Raw genomic sequence first — 21,692 nt, 5'->3', positions numbered from 1 at the left:
AGTTTCAAGCCAACTTTTGCACTCTCCTCCTTCACCCGCATCAACAGGCTCTTTAGTTCCTCTTCACTTTCTGCCATTAGAGTGGTATCATCAGCATATCCAAGGTTGTTGATATTTCTCCCTGCAATCTTGATCCCAATTTGTGACTCCTCTAATCCCGCATTTCTCATGATGTGCTCTGCATACAAGTTAAATAGGCAAGGCGACAGTATACAGCCTTGCCAAACTCCTTTCTCAATTTAGAACCAGTCAGTGATTCCATGTTCAGTTCTCACTGTTGCTTCTTGACCTGCATATAAATTTCTCAAGAGACAAATAAGATGCTCTGGTATTCCCATCTCTTTAAGAACTTGCCACAATTTGTTGTGCTCCACACAATCAAAGGCTTTAGCATAGTCAATGAAGCAAAAGTAGACATCCTTCTGGTACTCCCTAGCTTTCTCCATGATCCAGCGTATGTTGGCAATTTGATCTCTAGTTCCTCTGCCTCTTCGAAATCCTGCCTGTACTTCTGGAAGTTCTCGGTCCACATATTGCTGGAGCCTAGCTTGTAGGATTTTGAGCATAACTTTGCTTGCATGAGAAATTAGTGCAATGGTGCGGTAGTTTGAACATTCTTTGGCATTGCCCTTCTTTGGGATTGGAATGTAAACTGACCTTTTCCAATCCTGTGGCCATTGTTGAATTTTCCATATTTGCTGGCATATTGAGTGTAGCACTTTTACTGCATCGTCCTTTAAGATTTTGAATAGTTCAACTGGAATGCTGTCACCACCACTAGCTTTATTGTTGCTCAGACTTCCTAAGGCCCATTTGACTTCACATTCCAGGATGTCTGGCTCCAGGTCAGTAACTACCCCACTGTGGTCATCAGGGATGTTAAGCTCGCTCTTGTATAGTTGTTCTGTATAATTTTGCCACCTTTGTTTAATCTCTTCTGCTTCTGTGAGGTCCCTACCATTTTGGTCCCTTATCATACCCAACTTTGCATGAAACGTTCTCTTCATATCTCCAATTTTCTTGAAAAGATCTCTGGTCCTCCCCATTCTATTGTTTTCTTCTATTTGTTTGCACTGTTCATTTAAGAAGGCATTCTTATCTCTTCTAGCTTTTCTCTGGAATTCTGCATTCAATTGGATGTATCTTTCTCTTTCTCCCTTGCCTTTCACTTCCCTTCTCTCCTTAGCTATTTGTAAAGCTTCCTCAGACAGCCATTTTGATGCATTTTGCATTTCTTTTTCTTTGGGATGGTTTTAGTTGCTACCTCTTGTACAACCTCCGTCCATAATTCTTCAGGCACTCTGTCTATTAGATCTAATTCCTTAAATCTATTTGTCACCTCTACTGTGTATTCGTCGGGGATATGATTTAGTTCATACCTGAGTGGCCTAGTGCTTTTCCCTACTTTCTTCAATTTAAGCCTAAATTTTGCAACAAGAAGCTCATGATCTGAACCACAATCAGCTCCTGGTCTTGTTTTTATTGACTGGATAGAACTTTTCCATCTTTGGCTGCAGAGCACATAGTCAATCTGATTTCTGTGTTGACTGTCTGGTGATGCCAGCCACCTCATTCTCTGTTGTCCCCGTCTTCTTTTGCCCTCAATCGCTCTTCTCCAGGGAGTCCTTCCTTCTCATGAGGTGGCCAAAGTATTTCAGTTTCATCTTCAGGATCTGGCCTTCTAAGGAGCAGTCCGGGCTGATCTCCTCTAGGACTGACCGGTTTGTTTGCCTTGCAGTCCAAGGGACTCGCAAGAGTCTTCTCCAGCACCAGAGTTCAAAAGCCTCAATTCTTTGACGCTCGGCCTTCTTTATGGTCCAACTTTCACAGCCATACATTGCAACTAGGAAGACCATAGCCTTGACTAGACGCACTTTTGTTGGCAGAGTGGTGTCTCTGCTTTTTAGGATGCTGTCTAGATTTGCCATAGCTTTCCTCCCCTGGGGCAAACGTGATCTTGGAGCCCAGGAAAATAAAATCTGTCACTACCTCCATTTCTTCCCCATCTATTTGCCAGGAATTAAGAGGTCCGGATGCCATGATCTTAGTTTTATTGATGTTGAGTTTCAAGCTAACTTTTGCATTCTCCTCCTTCACCCGCATCAAGAGGCTCTTTTAGTTCCGCTTCACTTTCTATCAGATCTAATTCCTTAAATATATTTGTCACCTCTACTGTATATTTGTCAGCGATATAATTTAGTTCATACCTGAGTGGCCTAGTGCTTTTCCCTACTTTCTTCAATTTAAGACTAAATTTTGCAGCAAGAAGGTGATGATCTGAACCACAATCGGCTCCTTGTCTTGTTTTTACTGACTGTATAGAACTTCTCCATCTTTGGCTGCAAAGCCAAATCTGATTTCAATCTGATTTCTGTGTTGACTGTATGGTGATGTTCATGTGTAGAGTCATCTCTTGGGTTGTTGGAAAAGAGTGTTTGCTATGACCATTGTATTCTCTTGACAAAATTCTACCAGCCTGTGCCCTGCTTCATTTTGTACTCCAAGGCCAAACTTGCCTGTTATCCCGGTTATCTTTTGGCTTCCTACTTTAGCATTCCAATCCCCCATGATGATAAGCACATCATTTTTTGGCGTTGCTTCTAGAAGGTGTTGTAGGGCTTCATAGAACTGATCAACTTCATCCTCTTCAGCAGCAGTGGTTGGGGCATAGACCTGGATCACTGTGATGTTGAATGGTTTGCCTTGGATTCGAACTGAGATCATTCTGTCATTTTGGGGATTGTATCCCAAGACTGCTTTTCCTACTCTCTTATTGATTATGAAGGCTACTCCATTTCTTCTGCGAGATACAGTAGTATACCTGATGGTCATCTGAATTAAATTCACCCATTCCTGTCCATTTTAGTTCACTGATTCCTAAAATGTCGATGTTCAGTCTTGTCATTTCTTGTTTGACCACGTCCAGCTTACCTTGATTCATGGATCTGACGTTCCAGGTTCCTAGGGAATAAAAATCTTTACAGCATCGGGCTGTCTTTTCGCCACCAGTTACTTCTACAACTGAGCGTCCTTTCGGCTTTGGCCCAGTCGCTTCATTCATTCTGGCGCTACTCGTACTAGCCGTCTGCTCATCCCCAGTAGCATATTGGACACCTTCCGACCTGAGGGGCTCATCTTCCGGCGTCATATCGTTATGCCTATTGGAACTGTCCATAGAGTTTTCATGGCAAAGATACTGGAGTGGTTTGCCATTTCCTTCTCCAGTGGATCACCTTTTGTCAGAGCTCTCAGCTATGACCTGTCCGTCTTGGGTGGCCCTGCACGGTATAGCTCATAGCTTCACTGAACTACGCAAGCCCCCTTGCCACAACAAGGCAGCGATCCTTGAAGAGGGGTTTGTCTATTTAGGAAATCGCTAATGTTTTATCCATAGACCCACCTACAATTAGTAACTGCTTAAGGACATTTAAAAAACAAAATGAAGCTATAATTCAAAAACAGCCCGGGCAGTGTAGAAATTAAGTGGTTTGCAGTGCAACGCAATACACAGCTATATACATCTCTAAGCTTAGAAGAGCAATATGAACTACTTAGGCAGGTTGTGAGTGGGTGGACAAAAGGGATTCCATCAGAGCTTGACACTTGCTGCCCTTTCTTGCATGCCCAGGGAAATGCCAATGGCCATTTTGCAATTGGGGGGCTAATTTCTTCCAAGCCAGGATGGCCAGGGATTCAGGATTGGGGAGGGGGTGGGTGTTGTCTGGCCATGGAACTGGGGTCATTGTGGGTTGGCAGGTAGTTGTGAATTTCCTGCATTATGCAGGGGGTTGGACTAGATGACCCTAGAGGTACCTTCCAGCTCTATGGTTCTACTTATCTGGGCATCCTTGGATTGAATGTCCAATCATCCAGGAAATCACTTGACAACCTTAGACAAACCCCCTTTACAGCTCACCTCCCCCTTAAAAAACAGCAGTATTGAGACAGTACTGATTTACATCACAGGGCTATCGTAATCCTTACAGCATAACAAAATAGATGCTTTGAAAACACCCATGTTACTCCAGTACAGAAAGAGAGTAATATCACCACTGCTGCCTGTAAGGGGGGGTTAAACACATGGAAACCTCAGCCAAGACTGGTAATGACATGGACATAACATCAAAGGATTCAAAGAGGTAGCAGTACGCCCATTATTCAAAAAGGGGTCTATTACCTAATAGGAATCATAGAAACTTGGTGGGATAATACTCACAATTGGAATACTAAAATTGAGGGATACAATCTATTCAGAAGGGACAGACAAGAAAAGAAAAGCGGAGGTGTAGCAATATATGTTAGGAATCTTTATACTTGTGAAGAAATACAGGTACCCGAGCATGAAAGTTCAATTGAGTGTATTTGGGTAAATATAAAAGGAGTGGTATTCTTGTGGGTGTCTGCTATAGACCAGTGGTCCCCAACCTTTCTGAGGTTGGGGACCGGCAGGGCATTGGGGCGCGGCCCGCGGCCGGCGCGGGCCACGCCCCCGCATCGGCCGCGCCCGCGGGCCGCGCCCCCGAATCGGGCCGCGCCCCGCTAGCCGCGCCCGCACATCGGGCCGCCCCCCGCGAGCCCCGTCCGCACATCGGGCCGCGCCCGCATGGGCGCGGCCCGGCCCCGATTCCCTCTCCCCGCCCTGCCGCAGTAAGAAGCTTCCCTGGCCGCAAGCTTGCGGCCGGGGAAGTTTTTTACTGCGGGGGGGGCGCGGAGAGGGAGCCGCGGCCCGGCGCCATGGCCTTCGCGGCCCGCAGGTTGGACCACTGCTATAGACCACCAAGCCAGTCAGAGGACTTGAATGAGATACTGCTAGACGAAATTACACAATTTTCAAAAAAGGGGGAAACAGTTCTCATCAATAGGGAAGAACAGGTAGATGAGGTGGAAGTAGTGGGCACACTTGGTAGCAGTGACCATGTGCTTTTGGAATTTTCAATCGTGGGAAAGAGAAAACCTTTACGTAGTCATACTTATAGACTGGACTTCAGGAAAGCTGATTTTCACAGACTTAAAGGTATGTTGCGTAGAGTCCTGTGGTCAGAAAGACTTAAAGAGATGGGAGTCCAAGAGGGCTGGGGGTTTCTTAAAAGTGAAATACTGAAGGCTCAATCACAAACAATTCCCTTGAGAAGAAAAGATGGAAGGAGCCTAAGGAAGCCAAGTTGGCTCCATAAACAGTTGTCAAAAGATTTGAGGAATAAAAACGAGTCATTTAGGAAATGGAAAGAAGGCCTTATTACCAAGGATGAGTATAAACAAATAATCAATAATTGTAGGAGTGTTAGAAAAGCTAATGCTCAATATGAGCTTAGGCTAGCAAGAAATGCTAAACATAACAAAAAAAAGGCTTCTTTAGTTATATTTCAAGCAAGAAAAAGAATAGGGACACTGTAGGACAAGAAAGTGAAATTATAACAGATGATGATGATGATGACGACGACGATGAAGACAGGGCTGAACTGCTCAAGTCCTATTTCTCCTCAGTCTTCTCTTGTGAGGGAAATAGTGCTCAATGTGGCAAAAACGTAACACAACATGGGAGACGGGAATGGTGGCCTAGTATCGCTGTTTGAGCACTCTATAAACACCTAGTTTCTTTAAATGAAACTTTTAAGTTTCAGAGTGGGCCAGATGAATTGCATCCAAGGGTACTAAAAGAACTTGCAGATGTAATCTCTGAACCTGTGTCCATTATTTTTGACACGTCTTGGAGAACAGGTGAGGTGCCCAATGATTGGAGGCGGGCAAATGTTGTCCCCATCTTCAAGAAAGGGAAAAAGGAGGATCCGGGTAATTATTGACCCGTCAGCTTGACATTTGTAGCTGGCAAAATTTTGGAACAAATAATCAAACACTCGGTGCTTGAGCAGCTGGAACTGAGAGCTGTGATTTCTAAGACTCAGCATAGGTTTCGCAAGAACAAGTCATGTCAGACCAACTTTATCTCTTTTCGAGAAAGTGACTATCTTGCTGAATCAGGGGAATGCCGTGGACATAGCTTATCTGGATTTCAGTAAAGCTTTTGATAAGGTTCCACAAGATATTCTTGTTCACATGTTGGTAAAATGCGGCATGCATCCTACTTTTGTCAAGTGGATCAATTACTGGTTCCCAAGTACCCAAACAAGGGTACTTGTTAATGGTTCAGCATCTTCTTGGAAAAGAGTGACAAATGGATCTGTCCTAGGGCCTGTGTTGTTCAACATATTTATAAATGATTTGGATAAGGGATTAAAAGAAGAAGAAGAAGAAGAGTTGGTTCTTATATGCCGCTTTTCCCTACCCGAAGGAGGCTCAAAGCGGCTTACAGTCGCCTTCCCATTCCTCTCCCCACAACAGACACCCTGTGGGGTGGGTGAGGCTGAGAGAGCCCTGATATCACTGCCCGGTCAGAATAGTTTTATCAGTGCCGTGGCGAGCCCAAGGTCATCCAGCTGGTTGCATGTGGGGGAGCGCAGAATCGAACCTGGCATGCCAGATTACAAGTCCGCACTCCTAACCACTACACCAAACTGGCTCTCCGCACTCCTAACCACTACACCAAACTGGCTCTTAGAGGGGATATTAAATTTGCAGATGATACTAAACTGGGAGGGGTAGCAAACACAACTGAAGACAGCAACAGAATACAGGATGATCTTGATAGGCTTGAGAGGTGAGCTAAACTGAATAAAATGAAGTTCAATAAGGACAAATGTAATCTGCATTTAGGTAGGGAAAAGCAAATATACCAATATAAGATAAGATGGGGGAGACTTGTCTTGGCAGTAGCACGTGCAAAAAGGATCTAGGAGTCTTAGTAGACCATACATTGAACATGAGTCAGCAGTGTGACTCAGTGGCTAAAATGGCAAATCGGATTTGGGGCTATATCAAATGGAGTATCATGTCCAGATTACGGGAGATGATGGCACCGCTTTACTCTGCTCTGGTTCGGCCTCACATGGAGTACTGTGTTCAGTTATGGGCACCCCAATTGAAGAAGGACGTTAATAAACTGGAACGTGTCCAGAGGAGGGCAACAAAGATGGTGAGGGGTCTGGAGACCAAGACATATGAAGAAAGGTTGGGGGGGCTTGGTCTGTTTAGCCTAGAGAGGAGACGACTGAGAGGGGATCTGATAACCATCAAGTATTTAAAAGGGAGCCATATGGAGGATGGAGCAGAATTGTTCTCTTGCCCCGGAGGGACAGACCAGAACGAATGGGATGAAATTAATTCAAAAGTTATTCCATCTAAACATCCAGAAGAAGTTCCTGACAGAGCGGTTTTTCAGTGAAACAAGATTCCTCGGGAGGTGGTAGGTTCTCCATCTTTGGACATTTTTAAACAGAGGCTAGATAGCCATCTGACGGAGAGGCTGATTCTGTGAAGGTAAAGGGGTGGCAGGTTACAGTAGATGAGCAATTGGGATGTGAGTGTCCAGCATAGTGCAGGGGGTTGGACCAGTTAAGGATCCCTGGCCTTAAAGAAGTCCGCCTGGTCTCAACCAGGGCCAGAGCATTTTCTGTCGTGGCCCCCACCTGGTGGAACGAGCTCCCGGAGGAGATCAGGGCCCTGACGGAGCTTAAACACTTCCGCAGGGCCTGCAAAAAGGAGCTCTTCCGCCAGGCATTTGGTTGAGACCAGACACAATCGACAGTGACTGAAAGGCCACTGCTCTCCCCCCTGCCCCCCCTCAGAAGTCCACCAACATGCTCTGGACCTGTTTGTATTGTTGCATTGTTGTACTGCCTATATTATTTATACTGTTACATTATTATATGGTTATTATTGTAAAGTTATTCACATGTTTATAGATTGTTTTATGTACTGTTGTTGTTCTTATGTAAACCGCCCTGAGCCCCCGGGGAGGGCGGTACATAAATATAAAAAAATAAAATAAATAAAATAAAATAAAATAGATGACCCATGAGGTCCCTTCCAACTTTATTATTCTAAGATTCTATGATTCTAATTTAGGATAGTCTGATCACTCACTGCCCTCGATGAAGAGGACCGAAATGATAATCAATTGGATATTAGTTTTGAGGCATTTGCAATTTGAAATGCACCCAAGAGCGCTCAAAGAACTTTCCGGAGAAAAAGAACTTTTCTTGGATGCTTTAGGATGCTTTGGGCTAATCCTGCATTAAGCAGGGGGTTGGACTAGATGGCCTGTATGGCCCCTTCCAACTCTATGATTCTATGACTGAGGGGTAAAGAAGAAGGGGACGACAGAGAATGAGGTGGCTGGATGGTGTCACTGAAGCAGTAGGTGCAAACTTAAATGGACTCCGGGGAATGGTAGAGGACAGGAAGGCCTGGAGGATCGTCCATGGGGTCGCAATGGGTCGGACACGACTTCGCACCTAACAACAACAACAACAAACTCGCTCTATGCAGGCATACCCTTATCCTGGATCTGGAAACTACAACTATAAAATGCCGCAGCGAGGATCCTCCGAATACACCACAGAGATCCCACATCCGGCCTGTACTTCAACAACTCAGTGGGTTCCCAACTGAATTCCAGATTAGGCTTAAGGTCTCGGTAATTACCTTCAAGGCCATACATGGTCTGGGCCCAGTGTACCTGAGAGACCATCCCTCTGCCTATACCCCCCAAAAAGCCCTACACTCTGCCACTGCCAACTGGCTGGTGATCCCTGGCCCCAAAGAAGCATGTCGGTCCTCAACAAGGTCCAAAGCCTTCTCTGTCCTGGCCCCCTCCTGGTGGAACGAGCTCCCTAAAGAGATCAGGACCTTGATCCTGGCTGAACTTCCACAATTCTGCAGGGCCTGCAAAAGGAAGCTTCTCCAGCAGACATTTGCTTGAGGCTGATTGACCCAACAACATCCACTGGTCCCCCTTCAGACACCTCCTCCATGACCTGAACCAATTCGACCTCCCTAGGGGTTCTTGTTAAAATTGTTGTTCCTGTTAAAGTAGTAGTCAATTGTATCTGCTGTAATTCTCTTAATCTTAGAACCACTGTTGGGACTGTTGTTGATGTGTTATGTTAGGACAGTGATATATGTCTATGATGTTCTATGTAACACCCCACAAAGTTTCATGTAAACCGCCCTGAGCCATATAGGAGAGCGGTAAAATTTTTTCAGAGGATTGAATTAGATTGGATGATAGAATAGGCAGATAAATAGGTAGATAGATAATACAGGGCTATTAGGATAACCCTGAACTCCAGAAAGGAAGGATGGAACACAATTCGTATAAGAAGCAACACACATAAAAGAACAAGCTTTAAAGGCCACATGGTGAAAATATTGGCCTCCACAGGTCGTCTTGAGATCCTCCAGAGCAACTGCCAGGCTGCCACAGAATAATATACAAAAAAAGGATAAACAGAATCAAGTAATAGGAAAACACAATCTGTGTATTACTGGCTATATGCAATAATATAATATAATATAATAATAATAATATGGCTTCAGGCGTCTCTCTCTAGTGGATGGGTTGCTAGGGAGGATGAGGGTGACCACTTGCCCCCTCGATCCCTGTCCATCTTGGCTCCTTAAAGGGAGTGATGGACGAATAGGTGATCAGCTCAGGGACATTGTCAACTGCTCTCTCCAGTCGGGGGAGTTCCCTGAGGCGTTGAGGAAGGCAGTGGTGTGTCCTCTCCTTAAGAAACCATCTCTGGACCCACATGACCCCGCAAGCTTCCGCCCGGTAGTGTACTTAGCATTCCTGGGTAAGGTGGTGGAGAGGGCTGCGGCGGACCAGCTCCTAGCGTACCTGGAAGATACTTTGGCGCTCGATCCATACCAGTCTGGCTTCTGTCCTGGTCACAGGGTTGAGACGGTGTTGGTCTCCTTGTTGGATGACCTCCGTCACCAGCTTGACCGAGGCGGCTCTGCTGTGCTAGTTCTTTTAGATCTGTCGGCCGCGTTTAACGTGGTTGATCACGAGCTGCTAGCGAGCCGTCTCGCCAGTACGGGGATAAGGGGTACAGCCTTGCTCCTTCCTCCAAAACCAGACACAGAGGGTAGCTGTGGGAGAGGAATTATCGGGCCCTTACCAGCTCCCTTGTGGGGTCCCCACAGGGCTCGGTCCTCTCTCCCACATTACTCAACATCTTTATGCGCCCACTGGCTCAACTAGTGCGGAGTTATGGGCTGGGTTGCCATCAGTATGCTGATGACACTCAGCTCTTTCTCCTCAAGGATGGCCACCCGGACTCTCCCCCGGAACCATTCATCAGATGTTTGGAAGCAGTGGCTGCAGGTTCTTGTCACCTGAAACTCAACCCCCCCCCCCCCCAAGACGGAGGTCCTGTGGTTGGGCCGTAGGGGAGCAGACCAGGAAGCGCGCTTGCCCTCTCTGGCCGGGACACAACTTAAGATCACGTCTCAGGCCAGAAACCTGGGGGTGACCATGGATGCCTCACTAACACTCGATGCACAGGTCAAAAAGGTAGCCGGCCAGGCATTTTTCCATCTCCGCCAGGCTCGGCTACTAGTGCCCTATCTGTCCTCTGAACACTTGGCCACAGTGATCCATGCGACAGTCACCTCCAGATTAGATTTCTGTAAATTGCTCTACACTGGCCTGCCTTTGGGCTTGATCCGGAAACTGCAACTGGTCCAAAATGCGGCTGCTAGGGTCCTCACAGCTACACCTTGGAGGGCACGTATCCAGCCAGTGCTGAGACAGCTGCATTGGCTACTGGTTATCTTCCGGATCAGGTTCAAGGTTTTGGTTTTGACTTGCAAGGCCATCCGTGGTCTGGGCCCAGTGTATATGAGGGACCACCTATCGCCCTATACCCCCCGCAGGGTGTTATGCTCTGCAGGGACTAACCTATTGGTCATTCCCGGTCCCAAGGAAGCGCGCCTGGCCTCGACCAGGGCCAGGGCCAGGGCCTTTTCGGTCCTGGCCCCAACCTGGTGGAATGGGCTCCCGGAAGAGCTGCGGGCCCTGCGGGAACTGTTATCATTCCGCAGGGCCTGCAAGACGGAGTTCTTCCGCCAGGCTTTCGGTTGAGGCCGGGCAGCAAGAAGATCTAGCCCCCCTCACAAATGTGACGGTTGCGTCTGTCATCTGCCCCCTCCCTTTCCCTTCTTAGGGGGCGTGGAATTGGGTTACCTATATTGAATTTTACTGCCATTCTTGTTGTAACTTTTCTATTAATTGTATTATGTTTTATTGTGCTTTTATTGTTTTAGTGGATTGGTTTTTATGTGACCTGCCTCGAGCCTCCGGGGGGGGGGGGGGAGGCAGGATATAAATTAAATAATCATAATAATCATAATAATCATAATAATATAAAGGCGTCTTGAAGAAAAATTGTCATCTTAGATATTCTTTATTCCAACCTGGAGCATGCCAGAAAATTATCTTCATAGTTAGATGTCAGTGGTGATAGATCTTAAATACTGGATGATCGAATGAATGGCGGCACCTTTATATTAAAAAATCTCTGTCTGAAAAAAGATGAGTGAAACAAGCTGAACCAGCTACTTGTTGCTGCACTACAACTGGAAACTGTAACTGAAGTTAAGAACACTGAAACTGAAGCTAATGGAATACAGAATATCTAAAGCTAACAACTGTATGAAACTTCTCTTCAAGATGCCTTTATATAGCCAGGAATACACAGGCTGCCACACAAAACAGGATGCTGGACTAGGCGGGACGACTGGTCTGATCCTGCATACTGCTTGAGTCTTTATGCACAAGATGGCCCTGCTCAAAATTCCAGACACTGAAAAGGTGCATGGCATGGACCCACTCCTCTAAAAAGGGAGCAGCTTGGAAACATGAACTTGGCTCGTACCAGCAGAATTTTGCGCTCATCTTCATTGGTCTCCTTGGCGTACGTGCGGCTGGCTTGTGGACTGACTGAGGTCTCATAAGCAGGCCCTATGGAAGGCCCTGAACGATCCAGAGAAAGGTTCGTAATGCTGGCTGACCTGTGGGACAAACAAAACAAAGATCAGATTCTTATGCTAGCTCAGAGCATTAAGGTATTACACCTGTAACTAGAAACAAGATGTCATGAGCCAGCACAAAAGGGCTCCTTGGGAGGCTTCGTGCAGACTCAGGAATTTTGGGTCCAAATGTAACCAGCTAGCAGCTTGAAGCAGTCTCTGGAGAGAGGGTCTGCAGGTTCATCTCCTGGAAACAAACCTCCCACACCTGAGCCATCAGTGCTAACAGAAGAACAAGAAGAAGACAACAACAGAGACAAGAGTTTAAAGAAAAAAGATGCAGGGCTTGTCTGCAGTGCTGTCTAACAACAGAAAAATATTGGGGGAAATGAGACAAAGGTTTCCACAGCTAAGTCACCCAACTCCTAACCTTCCCATTCAATTCAAAATCTCTTCATCTAAGCTACCTAGAAGAATGTCCCTTGAGAAAGTCTGACTGTTTATCTGAGGTATGCCAGGAGCTACGGCATGGTGGGAAAAGCTTTGCTGATATGACCATCTCTAGCTGATAAATGAAAAGGCCAAAACAGGGTTGCAATATGTATTTGTTCACATATAAAGGAGGGCTGGGCTTATTTGTCTCAAATGAGGTATGTGGGTGAGGTAAACTGCTCTGAGAGACAAGGAACTGGGGTAACAGAGCAAAGACACAATTTACTGACTGACTGCCATTTTATGGATGAATGGGCACGTGAACCAAGATGGTTGCCCTCTCACCAAGTCGTATGAGGAAACGTTGGGGGAGCTTGGTCTATTTAGCCTGGAGAGGAGACAACTGAGAGGGGAATTTGATAACTATCTTCAAGTATTTAAAAGGCTGCCATATAGAGGATGGAGCAGAATTATTCTCTCTTGCCCCAGAGGGACGGACCAGAACCAATGGGATGAAATTAATTCAAAAGGAATTCTGTCTCAACATCTGGAAGACAGAGTGGTTTCTCAGTGGAACAGGCTTCCTCAGGAGGTGGCGGGTTCTCCATCTATGGAAATTTTTAAACAGAGGCTGGATAGCCATCTGATGGAGAAGCTTATTCTGTGAAGGGTCAAGGGGATGGCAGGATACAGTGGATGAGCGATAGGATTGTGATTGCTGTGCATAGTGCAGGGGGTTGGAATAGATGACCCAGGAGGTACCTTCCAACTCTATGATTCTCACAACTGAACTTGCCAGGAACTGTTAGGAAGCCTTCTTTTAACCTGCTAGAAAACTCTAATTTTGCTTATTCATTTATATTTACATTTGTATTCCGCCCAGGGCTCAGTGCGGATCATGTCAGTCAAAGATACAATTGATATACAGAATAAAATAAGACATTTAAAATTTAACATTTAAAATTCTAAAATATAAATTTTAAATGAATATGAAATTTGTTAATTACACAATTAACAAGAGCCTCTTGTGGCGCAGAGTGGTAAGGCAGCAGATGTACAGTCTGAAAAGCTCTGCCCATGAGGCTGGGAGTTCAATCCCAGCAGCCGGCTCAAGGTTGACTCAGCCTTCCATCCTTCCGAGGTCGGTAAAATGAGTACCCAGCTTGCTGGGGGGTAAACGGTCATGACTGGGGAAGGCACTGGCAAACCACCCCATATTGAGTCTGCCATGAAAACGCTAGAGGGCGTCACCTCAATGGTCAGACATGACTCGGTGCTTGCGCAGGGGATACCTTTACCTTTACACAATTAAATTAAGTTACCGGAAAAACTTCAAGGGCAGCCGGGTGTAGAGCAAGACACAGTAACCTAGCCTGGAGGTGATCACCATTGCGTGGATCACCGTGGCTAGGTTGGATGTAGAAAGGCTGTAGAAAGCCTGGTGGGAAACATTTGTGACCTGGGTCTCCATAGAGAGTTGGCCAGTATCACACCCAGGTACCCGTCATGACAGGTATTAGATCTGATAGACAGAGTGCCTGAAGAACTATGGATGGAGGTTCGCAACATTGTACAAGAGGTAGCATCTAAAACCATCTCAAAGAAAAAAAAATGCAAGAAATCAAAATGGCTGTCTGAGGAAGCTTTACAAATAGCTGAGGAGAGAAGGGAAGTGAAAGACAATAGAGAAAGAGAATGATACACCCAACTGAATGCTGAATTCCAGAGAAAAGCTTGAAGAGATAAGAATGCCTTCTTAAATGAACAGTGCAAACAAATAGAAGAAAACAATAGAATGGAGAGGACCAGAGATCTTTTCAAGAAAATTGGAGATATGAAGAGAACATTTCATGCAAAGATGGGTATGATAAGGGACCAAAATGGTAGAGACCTCACAGAAGCAGAAAAGATTTTTAAAAGGTGGAAAAATTATACAGAAGAACTATACAAGAGTGAGCTTAACATCCCTGATAACCACGAGAGGGTAGACACTGACCTGGAGCCAGATATCCTGGAATGTGAAGTCAACTGGGACTTAGGAAGTCTGAGCAACAATAACGCTAGTGGAGGTGACAGCATTCCAGTTGAACTATTCAAAATCTTAAAAGACGATGCAGTAAAAGTGCTACACTCAATATGCCAGCAAATTTGGAAAACTCAACAGTGGCCACAGGATTTCGAAGAGGCAGAGGAACTAGAGATCAAATTGCCAACATACGCTGGATCATGGAGAAAGCTAGGCAGTTCCAGAACATTTACTTCTGCTTCATTGACTATGCTAAAGTGTTTGCTTGTGTGGAGCACAACAAATTGTGGCAAGTTCTTAAAGAGATGGGAATACCAGAGCATCTTGAGAAACCTATATGCAGGTCAAGAAGCAACAGTGAGAACCGGGCATGGAATCACTGATTGGTTAAAAATTGAGAAAGCAGTTTGGCAAGGCTGTATACTGTCGCCTTGCCTATCTAACTTGCATGCGGAGCACATCATGAGAAAGGCGGGGTTAGATGAAGGAGGAGAATGCAAAAGTTGGCTTGAAACTCAACATCAAGAAAACTAAGATCATGGCATCTGGCCCTCTCAATTCCTGGCAAATAGATGGGGAAGAAATGGCGGTAGTGACAGATTTTATTTTCCTGGGCTCCAAGATCACTGCAGATGCTGACCAGCAAAGAAATTAAAAGATGCTTGCTCCTGGGGAGGAAAGCTATGGCAAATCTAGACAGCATTCTAAAAAGCAGAGGCATCACCCTGCCAACAAAAGTGCATTTAGTCAAGGCTATGGTCTTCCAAGTTGCAATGTATGACCATAAGGAAGGCTGAACGTTAAAGAATTGAGGCTTTTGAACTCTGGTGCTGGAGAAGACTCTCGCAAGGCGAACCAACTGGTCAGTCCTAGAGGAGATCAGCCCGGACTGCTCCTTAGAAGGCCAGATCCTGAAGACGAAACTGAAATACTTTGGCCACCTCATGAGAAGGAAGGACTCCCTGGAGAAGAGCCTAATGCTGGGAGTGATTGAAGGCAAAAGAAGACGGGGACGACAGAGAATGAGGTGGGTGGATGGAGTCACTGAAGCAGTCGGTACAAACTTAAATGGACTACGAGAAATGGTAGAGGACAGGTATGCTGCCCTAGCTGGCCACACCTGGTAGCAGCTGCTTCGGTGAGGCCTGGGCGGCCAGCCCAGACGGAGATAACATTCAGTCCAAGTCATCGGGAGCTAATAAGAACAACGTAGAGCCAGGCAAAGAGTAGTCAAACAGTCCGAAGGTCTGAGTCCAGAAAGTCCGAGAGTTCACCAAGCCAAATCACTTTACCAAAATCCGTCGTCAGGTCCGAAGCCAGGGAGTCAAGGATTACGCAGCAAGTCACGATAGCAGAGCCGGTCCAGGGGGTAGTCGCATAGATTGCTTCCACGCTGGCTAGCTGTTTCTGTCTCCCTAAATGCAGCCCATCTAATGAGCTGCACCTGCAGGATGACTCAGCCCTCCTCTCCCAGCGTGAGTCCAGCTGAACCCCATCGCTTCTGACAGCTCGCCTGCAATCTCTGACTCCTTCTTCGTTCTGTCAGCCCCACCCTGTGGCTCTGTCTCAACCGTACAGCCACGTCTTCTGTGTCCGATGTCTCCTCCTGTTGAGGTCTGTTATCTGTCAGCTGCCAGGAACATCCCTCCCCTGGGTCGATCTCATTCCTCAGATCTGGCTGGGCTGTTGACCCTGGTTGCTCCGGCAACCCTGGGGAGCCGGGAGGTAGCAGCGGGGGTGTGACACCATCCCCCCCTCCAGCGCCCCCTCCTGAGGGGTCGGGGCCTGGTTTGGCTGGAAACTGGGCGTGATAGTCCTGCACCAGGTCAGGAGCATGGACCTCGCTGGCGGGTTCCCAGGACCGTTCCTCAGGTCCGTAGCCTTCCTAATCGATCAGGTACTGGAGCATGCCCCTACGGACTCGGGAATCCAGTACCTGTCTGACCTGGTACTCCTCTTCCTCGTCGATGGACACGGGTCCCGGAGGGGCTGGTGTCGGGGGATGAAGGCTGTCCGTGCAGAGCGGTTGGAGCAGCGATCGATGGAATTCGGGATGAATCCGATACGATCGGGGCAGCTTCAGACGGAAGGCCACAGGATTCACCTGTTCCAGAATCTCAAATGTTCCTACGAACCGCGCCTCCAGATTTTTGGTTGGTCCGCAAATGTCTAGTGGACAGCCAGACCCGACTGCCGACTGCTAGCGGAACTCCTTCAGAGCGATGGGTGTCGGCTTGAGCTTTGTACCAGGTCTGCGCTTCTTGCAAAGTGTCCTGGAGGATCTGGAGTTGGGCCTGCAGCTCCTCCAAGTCAGCTGCCGCTGTGGGTACCGTGGGTGGGACGACGGAATCAGGTAGAAACCGAGGGTGAAACCCGTACAGGGCTTGGAACGGGGACATCTGTGTGGAGGCATGGATAGAATTGTTATACGCGAACTCCGCCAACGGGAGCCAGCGTGACCAATCTTCCTGCTGGTATGAGATGTAGCATCGGAGGTACTGTTCTATGATCCCGTTGACCCGTTCTGTCTGGCCGTTGGTTTCGGGGTGATGCGCAGTCGAAAAGCTGATCTTGGTCCCCAATGCCGCGTGCAATTGTCGCCAGAAGCGGGAGGTGAACTGCACCCCTCTATCCGTGATTATCCGCGTCGGGAGGCCGTGTATCCGGAATATCTGCGCTAGGAAAAGGTGTGCCCTGGGCCTTGGGCAGTCCGCGGCAAGGAATCAGTTATGCCATCTTAGTGAACCGATCCACCACAGTCAGGATTGTGGTGAACCCACGGGATACTTGGAGATCTGTGATGAAGTCCATAGTGATTTCTTGCCATGGCCCTTGAGGAACAGGGAGGGGCTGCAACAAGCCCGGGGGTTTGCCTATGGCATGTTTTGCCTGTCTGCACGTAGCACAGGATGCTACGTACTGGGCCACATCGGCCCGCACTCGAGGCCACCAAAAGTACCGGGTCAGCAAACGGAGAGTCTCGTACTGCCCCAAATGGCCTGCTGCCGGGGTGTCGTGCGTATGTTGCAGCGCCTGTGTCCGTAAAGCCAAAGTGGGAAGCACTACTCTGCCGCGGTGATGCAGGAGCCCCTCCAGGACATGGAACTCAGAGCGTTCGTCGGGGTGTTCCTGCAGCCAACGGATCTGGGTCTGTGTCCAGCGGTTGGTCGCCTGTTCTTCTGCCACCTGTTGGCAGAAATCCGGTGTGTCGGGAGCGGCCGCAAACACTGAGGCTGGAAGCAGCAGGGGTGCAGGGCCGTCATCAGGGTCGGTTGTGTCTTGTGGCTGGCGGGAGAGGGCGTCTGCCCTCTTGTTCTGGGTCCCTGGGATGTACTCGATCCGGAAATTGAATCGGGAAAAGAACAGAACCCACCGGATTTGCCGCTGGTTGAGGCAGCGGACTGTCTGAAGATACTCTAGGTTCCGGTGGTCTGTTCGTACCAAGACTGGGTGCTTGGCCCCCTCCAGATGGTGGCACCATGTTTCAAAGGCTGCTTTGATGGCCAGCAGTTCCCTCTCCCAGATGGTGTAATTCCTTTCAGCTGCGGTGAACTGTCGGGAATAGAACGCACAGGGTTGCGGAGGATGCCCTTCTGGACCCAGCGGGAGGAGGAGTGCCCCCAACGCGGTGCTGGAGGCGTCGGCTTCCACAATAAAGAGCTTCTCTGGGTTGGGATGGGCAAGGCAGGGCTCGGAGGTGAAGCGTTGCTTGAGCCACTGAAAGGCTTGCTCGGCTTCTGGAGTCCACTGGTACGATCATTTAGGACTCAGGAGCTGGGTCAGGGGTTGCACCATCACTGCGTACTGAGGCAGAAATGTCCGGTAATAGTTGGTGAACCCCATGAACCACTGCAAACTGCTTCCGGGTTTGAGGGGCCTCCCACTGAACGATGGCCTGTACCTTGGAGGGATCCATCTGGACCCCCTGGGCAGACAACCGATGTCCCAAGAAGTCGATGACGTCCCGGGAGAAGTCGCACTTGGCGAGCTTGGCATATAAACCATGGTCCCGTAGTCTTTGTAGAACCTGGTGGACATGTCCGGTATGCAGTTCCGGCTGTCGGGAGTACACCAGGATGTCATCGAGGAATATGATGACAAAGCGGTCCAGCAAATCCCGGAAGACGTCATTGATGAACCGCTGGAACACGACGTGTGCATTACAGAGACCAAAAGGCATTACCAGGTACTCAAATTGTCCGTACCGGGTCCCGAAGGCAGTCTTCCATTCATCCCCGGCACGAATTCGGATGAGATTGTAAGCCCCACGCAGATCCAGCTTGGTGAACACGCGGGCACCCTGCACTTGTTCCAGAAGCTCGGGGATGAGGGGCAAGGGGTATCGGTCCTTGATTGTGATCTCATTGAGTGCCCGATAGTCATGGCACATTCGCAAGTCCCCTTCCTTCTTCTTCACAAAGAGGACCGGAGCGGAGGTAGGACCGGTGGAGGGACGGATGAACCCTTGTTGCAGGTTCTTGTCCAGGAACTCCCGGAGGGCCTGGCGTTCGGGTTCCGACAGGGCGTACAAACGCTTGACGGGGAGGTGCACATCCGATTTCAAATCAATGCCGCAATCATAGGGTCGGTGCGGAGGGAGTTTATCAGCGCCTTTTTCCTCGAAGACATCCGCATAGTCCTGGTACTCAGGTGGAAGCCCATTGATGTCAGGTGAGGCAGAGGGGTGAGTGGCATGTAGGCAGTCCCGGCCAAAGCGTAAGTCCAGCTTCACCCAATCGATACGTGGGTTATGCTTGGCAAGCAAGTCCATGCCAAGCACCAATGGGAATCGAGGCATGTGAGCGACGTCGAAGACCATGGTCTCGGTATGTTGTTGCACCTGGAGGAACAGGGGCTGGGTCTCCCATTTCACCCATCCGGCCTCGATTAGTCGCCTGTCTATGGCTTCCACTTTAGCTGGAACCTGCTTCTTGGTAATGGGGACCCTGTTCTGACGCTGGAAAGTGGCGTCAATGTAGGACCGGGTGGCTCCGGAGTCGACCAGGGCATGGACCAGGAGCCACTGTCCCTGGGGTAGTTGCAGGTGCACAGGCAGTAGTAAGTGCATCAGTCCTGGGGCCGACCAGGGCCGGAGTCGGATGGGAGCGGGCGTTTCCCGCGGCTTAATTTTTTTGGGGCACTGGCCCGCGTAATGACCTGCACCCCCGCAGTACAGGCAGAGGTTCTGTGTGCGGCAGCGCTGCTTTTCTCTGGGGTCCAATCGAGGCCGCACACTGCCGAGTTGCATTGGCTCCCCCGGATCCAGGGGAACCGCTGCCTTGGGAGCGGTGAAACGAGGTGGAGACTGCTCTCCCCGGTTTCGTGGCTGGGTTCCAGACCGGGCGAGGCGCCACTCCTCCAGGCGGTTGTCGATGCGGTAGCACAATTGCACCAGATCGCTCATATGACGGGGTCGGTCTACGTGGACCAGTTCATCCAGGACCTTCTCTGATAGTCCTGCCACAAACTGGTCTACTAAAGCGGGCTCATTCCAGTCCAGGTCTGGTGCCACGATCTGGAATTCTGCAGCATAGTCCCTCACGGATCGGGTCCCTTGGCGAAGCTCCCGTAGACACCGGCTGGCCCGAATCACCTTCTGAGCATCCCCAAATGCTTCATCCATTTTGGACACAAAAGCCTGGAAGTTGGCCAGCTTGGGAGCATCTGCAATGAGCAGTGGTGTAGCCCACCGGGCAGCTGGCCCTTTAAGCAGGCTGATAGTGAAACTGACCTTAGCCTGCTCTGTGGGGAATTCCCGGGGCCGGGCACCAATAAACATTTTCACCTGGGCCAGGAATGTGGTAAAGTCCTCCTGGCGTCCCTCATATTTCTCTGGAGCCTTGAGAGGGCAGGAGGGCAGAGCACCTTGGGCGGCGGCTCCAGCTGCTTGCTGCAGCCCCAACACAGCATTGGTGAGCTGCTGCACTCGTGTTTCCAAGGCTTGGTTCTGCAGGGTCAAATCACCCACCTGTTATTCTAGCAACTGGTTGCGGGCAGCCAAGTTAGTTGCTGTGGCTTGGTCCATCCTGGCTGGAGCTGCTGGCTCTGAGTCCCAGCTGCAAGGATGGGACTGGGTGGAAGCAAGGTATGCTGCCCTAGCTGGCCACACGTGGTAGCAGCTGCTTCGGTGAGGCCTGGGCGGCCAGCCCAGACAGAGATAACATTCAGTCCAAGTCACCGGGAGCTAATAAGAACAACGTAGAGCCAGGCAAAGAGTAGTCAAACAGTCCGAAGGTCTGAGCCCAGAAAGTCCGAGAGTTCACCAAGCCAAATCACTTTACCAAAATCCGTCGTCAGGTCCGAAGCCAGGGGGTCAAGGATTACGCAGCAAGTCACAATAGCAGAGCCCCTAAATGCAGCCCATCTAATGAGCTGCACCTGCAGGATGACTCAGCCCTCCTCTCCCAGCGTGAGTCCAGCTGAACCCCATCGCTTCTGACAGCTTGCCTGCAATCTCTGACTCCTTCTTCGTTCTGTCAGCCCCACCCTGTGGCTCTGTCTCAACCGTACAGCCACGTCTTCTGTGTCCGATGTCTCCTCCTGTTGAGGTCTGTTATCTGTCAGCTGCCAGGAACATCCCTCCCCCGGGTCCATCTCATTCCTCAGATCTGGCTGGGCTGTTGACCCTGGTTGCTCCGGCAACCTCGGGGAGCCGGGAGGCAGCAGCGGGGGTGTGACACCAGGAAGGCCAGGAGGATCATTGTCCATGGGGTCGTGATGGGTTGGACACGACTTTGCACCTAACAACAACAACCCGTCATGAACCCTGGTTCATACCCCCTTCTCCTGCTGCATTCTCCTGGTCTTCTCCAGGCTGGTTGTTATAAAACCATAAATCCCTGTGCTGGTTCCTGGCTGCCTCTACATACCAAAGCTGCCCTCAGCAGGGTTTCCTTATCTCCCTCGCTTTCTTGTCATCTTGCCCGTCTCACTGGAGACTCTACAGAAGTATCTGTTTAGATCAAAGCTGGGCCATCTGGCTCTGCTGAGAATTTTGTAACCTGCAAATGTACCTTTCCCACCATCCTTATCCCTCATGCCCCCTCCCATGCTTGGTCCCCCCTATAAGTACACCCTATTGTCTATTGTATCTTTGTTTATGCCAGGACGTTTGCCCAATGAGTTTTGGCCCATGTTAGCTGTTGTATTAAACTGTTCTGTTTAATAAAGCCTTTCTTTTGGATTCACGCTCTGCCTGAGATCTTGGAAGCTCCTTTATCACAGACTTTGCTCGCTGACTTGTTTATTTTATTTATTTTTATTTTTATTTGATTTCTATACCGCCCTTCCATATGGCTCAGGGCGGTTTACCTACAACATCATAGGGGGATACATGGAAAGAGTCAACATACAAAATAGT

General features: G+C 48.8%; 1 protein-coding gene across 7 annotated transcripts in view; it reads right to left on the bottom strand.

Moving 5' to 3' along the window:
• The window catches only part of PIKFYVE (phosphoinositide kinase, FYVE-type zinc finger containing), a 241,446-nt gene that overhangs the window by 155,249 nt on the left and 64,505 nt on the right, over window positions 1-21,692 (bottom strand). For all 7 annotated transcript variants that reach the window (XR_013227979.1, XM_077319274.1, XM_077319275.1 and 4 more), the window contains one exon: window positions 11,781-11,916. Coding sequence is in view for 6 of the 7 variants with exons in the window: in XM_077319274.1 (XP_077175389.1) it covers window positions 11,781-11,916 (136 nt within the window). In the remaining variant the exon portion in view is untranslated. The remainder of the gene's footprint in view (window positions 1-11,780; window positions 11,917-21,692) is intronic.

The sequence above is a fragment of the Paroedura picta genome, chromosome 2 (genome assembly GCF_049243985.1).
Source record: "Paroedura picta isolate Pp20150507F chromosome 2, Ppicta_v3.0, whole genome shotgun sequence".
Taxonomy (NCBI): Eukaryota; Metazoa; Chordata; class Lepidosauria; order Squamata; family Gekkonidae; genus Paroedura; species Paroedura picta.
Note: the sequence above shows the minus strand (reverse complement) of the source record. Positions and strands in the feature narration are given on the sequence as shown.